The sequence below is a fragment of the Tasmannia lanceolata genome, unplaced genomic scaffold (assembly GCF_043159265.1).
Source record: "Tasmannia lanceolata isolate RefF3 unplaced genomic scaffold, GAP_Taslan_0.1 ptg000013l, whole genome shotgun sequence".
NCBI lineage: Eukaryota > Viridiplantae > Streptophyta > Magnoliopsida > Canellales > Winteraceae > Tasmannia > Tasmannia lanceolata.
The window spans coordinates 42763120-42776152 of NW_027518690.1; the positions used below are offsets into that span (position 1 = coordinate 42763120).

The following is a 13033-nucleotide window of genomic DNA, read 5'->3' on the forward strand; positions in this document are numbered from 1 at the left end:
AGAATCTGAGGCTTCGGATGAGTTCAGACCATTCCATGAAAATTGGTTCCCCAAGACACCCCTCTCTTGATGCAGACCCCGCTGGTGGAAACCATTTCCCCTTGGCTTGTTACTGTAGTCCCTGTCGCTGCCGTCTTGTCCGCTTCCCCGTCCAAAAGTTCGGGCACCAAAGCAGCCCCTAGGAGCCTCTGTCTGATAACCACCCCTGCCTCGGCCCCTTCCTCCTGTCCAAACATTTTGAGTGCGGCAGATTTATGGAATAAGAGATGGGCAATGTGTCTCAAATAGTACATTTGTGAAAAATAAAGAGCACTTTTAGTAATTTCCCAGAGGCCAGAGGAATAAAAACAGACCATGTTAGAAAAAGTAGTGCTACTCCAATCATGTTAAACCATGGAAATTGATTGCGAAGTATTTTGCCATTTTGTCGACATTTCCAAAGCGCATCAGTAATGACAAAAAACAAACCAACTGCCCAGCTAGCTAGGAAATTGCTCATTTCAAGTGCCCAGCAATTTATATTATAATACATTCCAAAGAGGACTTTTTAAGTGCCCAAACCCAGGAAGGTATATAATAAATTCCAGAAAGGGGTTGGTATTACCTTGAACTAATTATCTAGCACATGCGGAGTGTCGCCTAAATTTCATAGGTCATGCACGTACTTGAGAATGATTTTCATGTGGGGAAAAAAAAGAACAAATCTATTGCCCAACCCCAGGAAGATGCCCTCATTTCAAATATCCGCCCATGTAAGATTTGTTGTATGACTACAAGCTGCTAAAAAATAGTCCGTAATCAGCTTAGATGAGAAAATGACTTCGAAGAGTGCTAAGGTCAGCTGCTACAGGATTAGTACGAATACAGAAAAGCGACTTGCACTAGACATATGTCGTTTTATTTTCCACAATTTTGTTGTTGGATATACAGTATACATCACTAGAAAGATCTAATTCAGTATGTGGTCAACAATGGGAATAACAGAATTAATTACAGAAGTAAAACAAGGGAATGAACAGTTTCAAGACCAGGTATGAAAACTTTCTATGTACCTGTTATAGCTCAGGCATATAGAGAAGTTTTGTACAAATCTCACATTTTGAAACAAGTGCACCACGAATTATATTTTCAACAAAAAGGGGATCTAAAAGAGGCTCATACAATGAATTACTTTTCTTAAAAATTGAAGTCACGTATGCTCCATATGTAGGTTATACAAAAATGCAGAATGATCTACTATAAGAGATTAAGAAGAAGCACAAATCCAACCCCAGCAATGTGCACCTTTCCTGTATTCTGTGACATATAAGAATGCTAATGAGTTTCGAATTAAAATTATCAAATCATATTTTTTACTCAAAGTATGCCGAAAATTAATAAAAATAAATTTAAGGGATTTGCTAGGGACCATCGCAGAAGGCATTTTGCAGATGGTCTGTCGCGTGTCAGACGAGCCACCTCATGAATGATGACAAAATCTGCTGAAAAGTGAGCCTCTGTGGCTGGTCTAACATGCAACAGTCCTTCTGCGAAATGCCTTCTGCGATGGTCCCTAGTACATTCCTAAAAGTAAACATAACGTGGTTCAAATTTTCTCTATAGCTCTGTTTTTTGGGACTGTTGGAATTTTTATCACAAGATTCAGAGGCAAATCATTGATATGCCAATCAATATTGATATTTTCGACATTGGCTTTCATGAGATTGTAAAAAAACTCAATGGGACAAGAGGTTATTTAATATGACACAACAATGATTTGTGTAGATATCCAAAGAATGGTTGAAATCTAGTTAGAAAATGACCGAACAACAAACAAAAAACCAAAATCAAATGGAGACATTGAAAATTATAAAAAAAGATGCAACTCAGGAGAGGTTCAATCAGTCTCTAGAGGATGAAGATCAAGGTTTTCATAATCAGGAGGACAACAATATGCATCTGAAAGTAAGAGAAGGAATCAGAAGATCTAACTAATAGAATGGAAGCATACGAAGGAGATAATATAGATGAAAATGAAGTCAACTAAGATCTTGTAGACATCATTATCTTGATGGTCAATGTAATTAATAAAATCTGGCTGAAGATTTTAACAAGCCCAATCATAATGATAACCTTAAAATATCTGAAAAGAAAAAGGACGATTGCCATGACGATCATGTAATAAAAGATAATGGATATATGTTTTGAGTTGGATCTTACTGACATTTCTAAAATCTCTAGACATAGAATACAGGGTGCTTAAAATAATAGGTACATACTCTAAAGAAATTGGTTATTTGAAAAATATTGTTGAACTTGACATGTCCTCTAACATTCTAACAGGTTCCATTCCTTCCACATTAGTAAACTTGACTAAGCTTTCCATCTTGCACCTCTTCAGTAATAAGCTCTCTGGCCCCATCCCTAATGAAATTGGTGATTTGAAAAATATGGCTCAACTTTACATGTCCTCAAACATTCTAACAGGTTCCATTCCTTCCACATTAGGAAACTTGACTAAGCTTTCCATCTTGCACCTCTTTGGTAATAAGCTCTCTAGCCCCATCCCTAAAGAAAAAGGAGATTTGAAAATCTTGATTGACCTACAATGTGCTCTAACATTCTAATAGGTTCCATTCCTTCTACTTTAGCTAATCTTAAAAAGCTAGTGGTTCTACACCTATATAAAAATCACCTTTCTGGTTCACATCCTCAAGAAATGTCAAGTCTAATAAATTTGGAAAGACTCGATTTGGGGGACAACAACCTCTCAGGATATTTGCCGCAGCAAATTTGCCAACGTGGATCACTTAAATCTCTTTGTATGCAAATTTGCCAACGTGGATATTTCCCATCGCTGATGCATGTTTCTGATTTATGAGTATATGGAAAGAGGAAATTTGGCTAGTATCCTAAGCAGTGAAGAAGGGGCAATGGAGATAGATTGGGTGAAGAGGGTGAATATTATAAAAGCTGTGGCACATTCTTTATCATACATGCATCATGATTGCGCTCCACCAATAGTTCATCGAGATATCTCTAGCAAAAATGTTTTATTTGATTTAGAATTTGAGGCTCATGTCTCTGATTTTGGTACTGCTAGACTTCTAATGCCTGATTCATCCAATTCAATTGGACAGAACTTGCGGGCACTCAGGATATGTTGCTCCAGGTTAGTTTCTCATATTTTGTTCCTGCTTTATTGTTGCAGCATAATTGTTTAGAAAATTACGTCTTATCTAGTTTTTATGTTATTGGGCTCACTCAATGAAGGACAGAATGTTTTGGACCATTGATGTGATTGACGCCACCTTAGAGATACAATATCGTAAGGACATGTTTGTTGTTGATTTTGAGAGCCGATTGTGAGTCTAAAAAGGATTATTGGACTTAAAATTAAACATATATTTGAGTCCAATAATCAGTTTGAGGCTCACAATCTGTTTTCAAAATCCAAAACAATCTGGGCCTAATTCTTGCACAACCAAAGCATAAAAGAACCTTAAAATTGGTGGAAATTTTTCATTGAAGTCGCTCTAAGCAATATCCAAAATTTTGTGTATTTCTTACTAGGAGACTTTAGTCAAAGGGAGGGGATTTTTAGTAAATTTTCCAACTTATAAAATTTTTGATTAGGATATGAAGTACCTTAATTTCTAGTGTTTTTATTTGTAATTTTTCTGCAAGATATTAGCCTATTTCTTTATAATTTTGAATCTCTATTGTGACCGATGGACCACCTTTTGTCGGGCCTCGACCATCTCCTGTCATATTTTCTTCCAAACTGTTTTTTTAGGTGGGCACGTCCAAACCTCTCTAGTCATGATGCACTTGGACCATTTATCTGATTCTTGCATCTTTAGTAGCAAAAATGATGAAGTCACTTCAACCAATTTCCCCACTTGATGTCACGCGAAAAACATGGGCTGCCATCCCTGAAAGTCTTAAAATTCATAGTAGGTATGGAGGAATTTCATAGGCAATTTCACTGAAAGCCATTCCACGGCTCACTTTTGCAGGAGAGAACAGCCACCTTAGATGAATTAAATTAATGAGACAAAATCTTCTAAAAAGTAAGCATATGTGAGTGCGATGTTCTCCCATGCAAAACTGAGTTCCGAAATGGCTTTATGATAAGTTGCCTATTAAATCCCTATGTCTAGATGCTTACATTTTGAGGTCATATTCATCCATTTACATGCTTTGTTCTCACCCGGGCTAGTGTCATGGGGTCAAATTGCTCCTCCACAAAGCAACCCGTGATGGCACTAAGTCTTCACAACTTGTCAGGGGGTCAAATTGCTCCTCCTGCTTTCTTTCAGTATTCCAGCTTTGAGAATTTTATTACTTGATTAAGGTGATTGTCGTTGAATAAGTATTATTGGATTCAGATTTAAATAGACCTATTATATATGTATTTCATTTGAACTTTAATTGAGACTAAAACTTTCATATTTATTAGACGCTCTGAATGTTGTTAATAGTTGGTTGTGATGGAGCCTTGCATGCTTGTGGGGGTGATCCTGCGAGCGTGTAGCGACTGTCACTTGGCCGGACCCCGAATTCCGGGTTCGGGGCGTGACATCAATAATAACAAGAAGATGAGGGGAAAAACACCTCAACTTAATACATCAAAGACCCATCCCAAATTAATCGTCTCTTCTTATATCCTACAACCGGGCATGCCAAAATCAATAATATCAATCCACTTTGGCCCAATCACAATGAGGCCAATGGCATGAATGTTCAACCGCTGCCATTTTTGTACATTGACTCACTCCCCGTGAGGCCCATCGGCTGGGAGAAGATGTGGAAAAGTCGCGTACTCACAAAAGAGACTCGTAGTCCTCCGGTCCTCCCCCAAACGTATTGGCTCTTTTTGGAACAAATCGCATCCATCGATGCCGTTCGTACACTTTTGTTTTAATATGGGCCGCCCGATCAGATGATAGGTAGTTGAGAAGAGTAACAGCCCAAGAGATGAGTGTGACTATCGAGAAAACAGTTTCATTTACTTAGTATCACACTTCATGATTAGAGGAATGCTAAATTGAAGGGTTTCCTTGCAAACACCGGCAGCAAGTGCGCCCCCAATGGATCCACGTCACTGAAGTGGAATAATTATTCCATCGTGTTTATAATAGCACTGAAAAATGTAAACGTAAAACTAGGGCTGTGTATTCGGTTATAACCGAACCGATTTTGCCAAAAATAACCGAATCGAAAAATTTCGGTCATCTAAAAAAGGTAAACGAAACCGTAACCGAAATATACACTAACCGAACCGAAACCGAAACAAGAATTCGGTTGTTCGGTTACTTTGGTTATAACCGAAATGCATCCCCCACTGAATATGTAAAATCGATTAAATCTGTAAAAAAAACAGAGAGAAGAACTGCAGAAGGAGGAGAGGGTTTTTGGAGTCCTACCGGGAGCCGGAGAAGAGGAGGAGGAGGAGATCCCACCAGAGAAGAGGAGGTGGAGCCATGGAGGAGATGCCACCGGAGAAGGAAGAGGAGGAGATCCCACTGCCCGCCGGGGAAGGAGGAGTCATCGGAAGGAACTCAAAAGCGTTGTTTGGGCAAAAATAAAAGTGGAAAACCTCAAAACTCTAGAAAGCAAATGCCCAAAGAAAACTAGAAAATCTGAAAAGGGGGTGTTTTGAGTCTTTTGACTGTTTGTTTATCAAAATTACTAGAAAACCCCTTTAAGTCTTTTAAGTTTCCACCCTTAATACTTTGTCTTTTCCTGGGAATGATGTTTCCCTCCCCTTTAATACGAATTTGAAAATTTGAAATTGACAACATGGTTTTAATGAAAACCAGCCCATGGTTTTAAGGAAACCATGTGGTTTTGCTCAAAAGTAGTCAAAAAGCTATTGGTTTTAATGAAAACCAGCCCATGGTTTTAAGGAAACCATGTGATTTTAGTCAAAAGTAGTCAAAAGCTGTTGAAAGGCAATGATGAGTGATACATTTTTTAATTCACTAAAAAACAAATGAGCATAGGAAGGGAACAGATGGGGACAAATAAAATAGCATATGGCAATCCTCCCCATTCGGTTTTTCGGTTCTAACCGAATTATTTTAATAAAACCGACACCGAAACCGAGAACCGAAGTTTATTAGTAATAGAAACCGAAACCGAACCGAATTACCATTTAACCGAACCGAAATAACCGACTGAATTCGGTTCGGTAGGTTATTTCGGTTATAACCATATAGTGAACAGCCCTACGTAAAACAATAAATAATCTACTTTGGTGGTGTGGATCCAATGGAATACTTGATTTTATATACAGATTCCCATCTGGAATACTAGAATTGATCACAGTCATTGATTCCAAAGATAGCTTAATCGTTCTGTACTTATAATTATAAGAAGAATGTTAAACAGAAGGGCACCCCAGAAAAATACCTACAAGAGTTCACCCATTGGACCATCTTGCCGAGGAGCATTTTTTATTCATTTAATTTAACATTTTTGTGGTGAATGATCAAGAAGAAGAAAAGACTACGGTTCATACACGCTTAGAAAAATACGGTTCTTACACGCTTAGAAAAGACTACGGTTCTTACACGGCATAGAAGGACAAACGACTTTTTCACTATAAATCTACATCCAACATGACCGAAAAATCTCAAACACCACCAACAACCATGGCCTTGGAGAAATCTCTCTCCCTCTTCTCTTTACTTTTTTTCTTTCTGTTGCTTTCTTGCCGTTCAACAACGGCAAATTCAGTAGAAGCAGAGGCTCTCCTCAGCTGGAAAACTAGCCTCCTTAACCAAGCTCCTCTCAATTCATGGTCACTTCACAATTCCACCAATAAAAGCCCATGCAATTGGAGGGGAATAGCATGTAACCACGAAGGAAGTGTCACTCAAATAAACCTAACAAGTGTAGGTTTGCAAGGAAAGCTCTATAACTTCAAATTCTCTTCCTTTCCCAAACTTGCCAATCTTGATCTTAGCAACAATGCACTCTTCAGAACAATTCCTTCCGCAATAGGAAACTTGACCAACCTTGTCACGTTGTACCTCTACAACAATAATCTCTCTGGCCCCATCCCAAAAGAAATAGGAAATTTGAAAAATATGGCTGATCTGAGAATCTCCTATAACATTCTAACAGGTTCCATTCCTTCAACAATAGTAAACTTGACCAACCTTGTCACGTTGTACCTCAACAACAATAATCTCTCTGGCCCCATCCCTGAAGAAATAGGATTTTTGAAAAATATGGTTGATCTAGAAATGTCTGATAACATTCTAACAGGTTCCATTCCTTCCACAGTAGGAAACTTGACCAACCTTGTCACGTTGTACCTCCACAAGAATAATCTCTCTGGCCCCATCCCTGAAGAAATAGGCAATTTGAAAAATATGGGTGATATGGCAATGTACGATAACATTCTAACAGGTTCCATTTCTTCCACAATAGGAAACTTGACCAACCTTGTCACGTTGTACCTTAACAACAATAAGCTCTCTGGCCCCATCCCAAAAGAAATAGGAAATTTGAAAAAAATGGTTGAACTAGGCATGTCCGATAACATTCTAACACGTTCCATTCCTTCTACCTTAGGAAACTTGACCAACCTTGTCACGTTGTACCTCTACAACAATAATCTCTCTGGCCCCATCCCTGAAGAAATAGGATATTTGAAAAATATGGCTGATCTAGAAATGTCCGATAACATTCTAACAGGTTCCATTCCTTCCACATTAGGAAACTTGACCAACCTTGTCACGTTGTACCTTAACAACAATAAGCTCTCTGGCCCCATCCCTGAAGAAATAGGAAATTTGAAAAATATGGCTGATCTGGATATGTCCAATAACATTCTAACATGTTCCATTCCTTCCACAGTAGGAAACTTGACCAACCTTGTCACGTTGTACCTCTACAAGAATAATCTCTCTGGCCCCATCCCTGAAGAAATAGGGAATTTGAAAAATATGGGTGGTATGGCAATGTACGATAACATTCTAACAGGTTCCATTCCTTCCACAATAGGAAACTTGACCAACCTTGTCACGTTGTACCTCTACAACAATAAGCTCTCTGGCCCCATCCCAAAAGAAATAGGAAATTTGAAAAAAATGGTTGAACTAGACATGTGCGATAACATTCTAACAGGTTCCATTCCTTCGACCTTAGGAAACTTGACCAACCTTGTCACGTTGCAACTCTTCAGCAATAATCTCTCGGGCCCCATCCCTGAAGAAATAGGAAATTTGAAAAATATGGGTGATATGGCAATGTACGATAACATTCTAACAAGTTCCATTCCTTCCACAATAGGAAACTTGACCAACCTTGTCACGTTGTACCTCTTCAGCAATAATCTCTCTGGCCCCATCCCTAAGGAAATAGGAAATTTGAAATTTTTGGGTGAACTATACATGAGCTCCAACCTTCTAATAGGTTCAATTCCATCCTCTTTGGGTGATCTTAAAAGGCTAGCCAATCTATCTCTATTCGACAATCAACTTTCGGGTCAGATCCCCAAAACCTGGAGAAACTGCACGTCATTAACCAGATTTTTTCTCCAAGGAAACCAGCTCACCGGAAATATGTCCGATGTCTTTGGAGTTTGTCCTAATCTAACATATATTGACTTGAGCCACAACCGTTTGTCTGGTGAACTCTCTCCAAGTTGGGGCAAGTGTAAAAGTTTGACAAGTTTAAAGTTCTCAGGGAACTTGATAGCTGGTAAAATACCACCGGAGTTTGGACAGTTGATTCAACTAGAACTATTCGACATTTCTTCAAACCTTTTGGTCGGAGAGATTCCAAAGGAATTGGGGAGCTTGACAACTTTATATAAGATGAGTTTAAATGGTAACCAACCATCAGCAAACAAACTAACTGGATCGATACCAGAACAACTAGAAGATTGCTCGAAATTGCATTCTTTGAACTTAAGCAGAAATCATTTGAATGGAAGCATTCCATTTCAAATTGGCAATCTAGCAGAGCTGCAAATTATGCTAGATCTTAGTTTTAACATGCTCACAGGAGAAATATCGCCCCAACTGCAAAAATTACACATGCTGGAAATCTTAAATCTCTCCCACAACAAGCTTTCTGGGTCAATTCCATCTTCTCTAGAAAATATGCTCAGCTTGACATCGATTGATTTATCATACAATAATTTGGTGGGTAGCCTTCCTAACAACAAAGCCTTCCAACAAGGGACATTTGTCGGCAACAAAGGTTTATGCGGCAAAGCGCAAGGTTTGCAACCATGCAATTCCATGCCAATAAACAATGGTGAACCAAAAAAGAGACACAATGCTATCATATTGATCATTCTTCCTCTTTTGAGCGCACTATTCCTTCTACTTCTAGTTTTTGGCATTTCTTCCTTTTTTTGCCCCAGAACAAGAAATGCAGAGGGACAAAGAAATGAAAGGAACCTATTTTCGATATGGAATTGGGATGGGTGTATTTCTTATGAAGATATCATTGATGCAACAGAGGATTTTGATGACAGATACTGCATCGGGGAAGGCGGATATGGGAGAGTTTACAAAGCATATCTGCCAACAGGGCAAACAGTAGCTGTAAAAAAACTTCACAAATTGGAAGATGGCGAGCAAATTGATCAGAGAAGTTTTAGAAATGAGGTACGTGCATTAACAGAAATCCGTCACCGCAATGTTGTCAAGCTTTACGGGTTTTGCTCCCACCGTCGATGTATGTTTCTCATTTATGAGTATATAGAAAGAGGAAATTTGGCTAATATACTAAGTAGTGACGAAGGGGCGATGGAGTTGGATTGGGTGAAGAGGGTTAATATTATTAAAGCTGTGGCACATTCTTTATCATACATGCATCATGATTGCGACCCGCCAATAGTTCATCGAGATATCTCAAGCAAAAATGTTTTATTGGATTCAGAATTTGAGGCTCACGTATCTGATTTTGGTACTGCTAGAATTCTAATGCCGGATTCATCCAACTGGACAGAACTTGCAGGCACTCGTGGATATGTTGCTCCAGGTTAGTTCCTCCTATATTGTGCCTACTTTATTGTTGCAGTATAATTGTCTAGAAAATTGTGCCTTATTTTATTGTTATGTCATTTGGCACACCTATGGAAGGACAAAATGTTTTAGACCATTGATGTGATTGGCCCTATATCCTAAGTCTCTGTTTGTTTTGGATTTTGAAAACTGTGTGGTAGTCCAAAACTGATTATTGGACTCAAAATTAAACTTATATTTGAGTCCAATATTCAGTTTTTGGTCTCATAATCGGTTCTCAAAAGTCCAAAATAAACAAGGCCTATTTCTTGCTCAACCAAAACAAAAAATTACGTTAAAATCGGAGGAAATTTTTCTTTAAGTCACTCTGAGCAAGTGACTGGTGACTTCTAATTATCCAAAATTTTGGGTATTCCTTACAAGGAGACTTTACACAACATGATTTTTGTAAATTTTCCAACTTCAAAATGGTAGATTAGGATATGGATTAGCTTAATTTCTAGCGTTTAGATTTAGAATTTTTTGACAAATTATTAGCCTATTTTTTTTATTGTACCTCGATTGTGCCTAATGGGTCACATTTCATCTGCCATCTCTGAGCATATTTTGGCCAGATGATAATGATCCAACGGTTAGGCGAGAATCAAAGTAAAACTCATGTACAAACATCTCTCGTCAGGGTCTGCCAATGTACGGTTTCAATGTGCCTTAGCAAATGTTAAGGGGCGTGAAACAAATTTTACCTCCTTTTCCCCACTTAAAAATGGGCATAAAATTCGTTTTACGCTCATTTTACATGGAAGTCTCTTTTTGATGAAATACTTGTTTCATGTTATACAATTAAGAGAATTTTCTCTCTTTTTTGAATGGTAAGAGCATTGTTTAACCTAGAAATTTTATGTCATTTGACTTCTTTTTCTTTTTTTGTCTGGCAGAGCTTGCTTACACAATGAGAGTGACGGAGAAATGCGATGTATATAGCTTTGGGGTTTTAGCACTTGAAGTCATAATGGGAAGGCACCCTGGAGATATCATCTCCTCCTTGTTAACATCATCATCTGAAGTTGGCCAAAATCTACTGCTAAAAGATGTGTTAGACCCACGGCTCCCAAATCCTGAAGACCAAGTTGGAAATGAAGTTTTTCTGGCAGTGTCAATGGCACTCGCATGTGTAAATGCAAATCCACAAACTCGGCCACCCATGCAACATATCTCTGGAAAGTTCTCTGCTCGAACTCCATCTTTTCCAAATCCATTCCACACAATCGAAATGTCTCAACTGATGGAATTTCAAGTGTAAATGGGTTGGGTCTCTTCACCTACTCAGTTATATTGTATAGGTCAGTATTTCATATAGTTGATCAAAATAAGGGACGGACTAGGCTGATTGTCACCGTCGAGATCAAGTCTTGGGTCCCACTTGGAGACATGTATGTTTCATTTAGACCATTGATCTTTGTAGACTTACCAGTTTCTTACGTAGGAGAAGCTTCTGATTGGGGCTCACACATAGACCACCAAGAGTGTGAGGCACGCTAATAACTCTAAAATATGTTACATGCTCCTCGTCTTTACATTTATTGGCCCTTGAAAAGGTGTTACGGGTTTACATTTATTGTGGTACTTATCACACACAAAAAGCAAAATTTTTATCAAAATCCCCAAAAATTGTTTCTAACCACTCCGAATTTATTGTGGCACTTATCACACACAAAGAGCAAAATTTGTAACACCCAATTCACCCCTACCCCTCTCGAGTTGCCCCCCATACTTGGGATTTCACAGATACCCTTGATCTTGATGGAAACAATGCAGGCATATAGGGATGAAAAAATAAATCAATATGTAAAAAAGGGTTTTGCCACTCGTCAAAGAGCATTGGAAACAGGAATTTACACATGGTTGGATACTTTTTACACAAGTTTGTAAATTTATGTAAATTCATGGTTCCAATGCTCCTTAAGGAGTACCCCTGGCACTCGTTAGCAAAACTCATACAAAAATGAGGAGACACACCCGACTGCAGTCCGCATGGCAATCAAATCCGTTGAGTCCTTCTCAAGTGAAGTACACCAGCCCCTCTACAGTCATTGATCGAGACACTGCTGCTGGGTGTCCCAAGTGATGAAAACGGGTGCATTTATCATTTCCCCCGATTAACCATCTCTTCTTATCTACTGACACCCACACCAATAAAGGTAATAATATCTTTGTATATTGGCGCACTCATTTTCAGTCCCGTCCGATGAATGCTACTGAGTGCGCCGATGAAAGTCATCTCACTATGTTCTTTCAAATCTCACTCTTATGCGTTGAAAATAATACTTTGCAAGTAGCTAGTTTTTGTCATAAATCATCACACTACTTCGTTCTTTCAAATCTCACTTTTATGCGTTGATTACAAGTAGCTAGTGGGAAATGATATTTACGTCCCTTTTATTCCGAGGGACACCCATTTGCTAGTGTACTTTGCAATCAAAGCCACTAGATTTTTCTGACATACAGTAGATTTGCCATTGATATACCGAAGCTGGGTGTTCCTGGTGATCAAAAGGGGCGATTCGTGTGGATGTGGTTCACACGAATCGCATGGGACACCCAACTGCAGTTCGCATGGGAATCAAATCCGTTGAGTCCTTCTCAAGTGAAGTACACCAGCCCCTCTACAGTCATTGATCGAGACACTTCTGCTGGGTGTCCCGAGTGATGAAAACGGGTGCATTTATCATTTCCCCCAATTAGCCATCTCTCCTTATCTACTGACACCGCACTCATTTTCAGTCCCATCCGATGAATGCTAGTGAGTGCGCCAATGAAAGTCATCGCACTAAGTTCTTTCAAATCTCACTCTTATGCGTTGAAAATAATACTTTGCAAGTAGCTAGTTTTTGTCCTAAATCATCACACTACTTCGTTCTTTCAAATCTCACTTTTATGCGTTGATTGCAAGTAGCTAGTGTTTTGCCGTAATCCCAACAAATAGCCTTTTCCCACATTAGCATTCTTTTCGGGAAATGATATTTACGCCCCTTTTATTCCCAGGGACACCCATTTGCTAG

General features: G+C 38.8%; 1 protein-coding gene and 1 pseudogene across 1 annotated transcript; both read left to right on the plus strand.

Annotated features, from left to right (window-relative positions):
• The first annotated feature begins 971 nt into the window (after positions 1 to 971).
• LOC143890554 (uncharacterized) lies at positions 972 to 2860 on the plus strand (annotated as a pseudogene).
• Positions 2861 to 6995: 4135 nt separating this feature from the next.
• On the plus strand, positions 6996 to 11571 carry LOC143890163 (uncharacterized). Its single transcript, XM_077394741.1, has 4 exons — positions 6996 to 8232; positions 8287 to 8376; positions 8449 to 9990; positions 10910 to 11571. Exons 1-4 carry the CDS (start codon positions 7077 to 7079, stop codon positions 11272 to 11274), a joined length of 3153 nt encoding a protein of 1050 aa, XP_077250856.1. The 5' UTR covers positions 6996 to 7076; the 3' UTR covers positions 11275 to 11571.
• The last annotated feature ends 1462 nt before the right edge of the window (positions 11572 to 13033 follow it).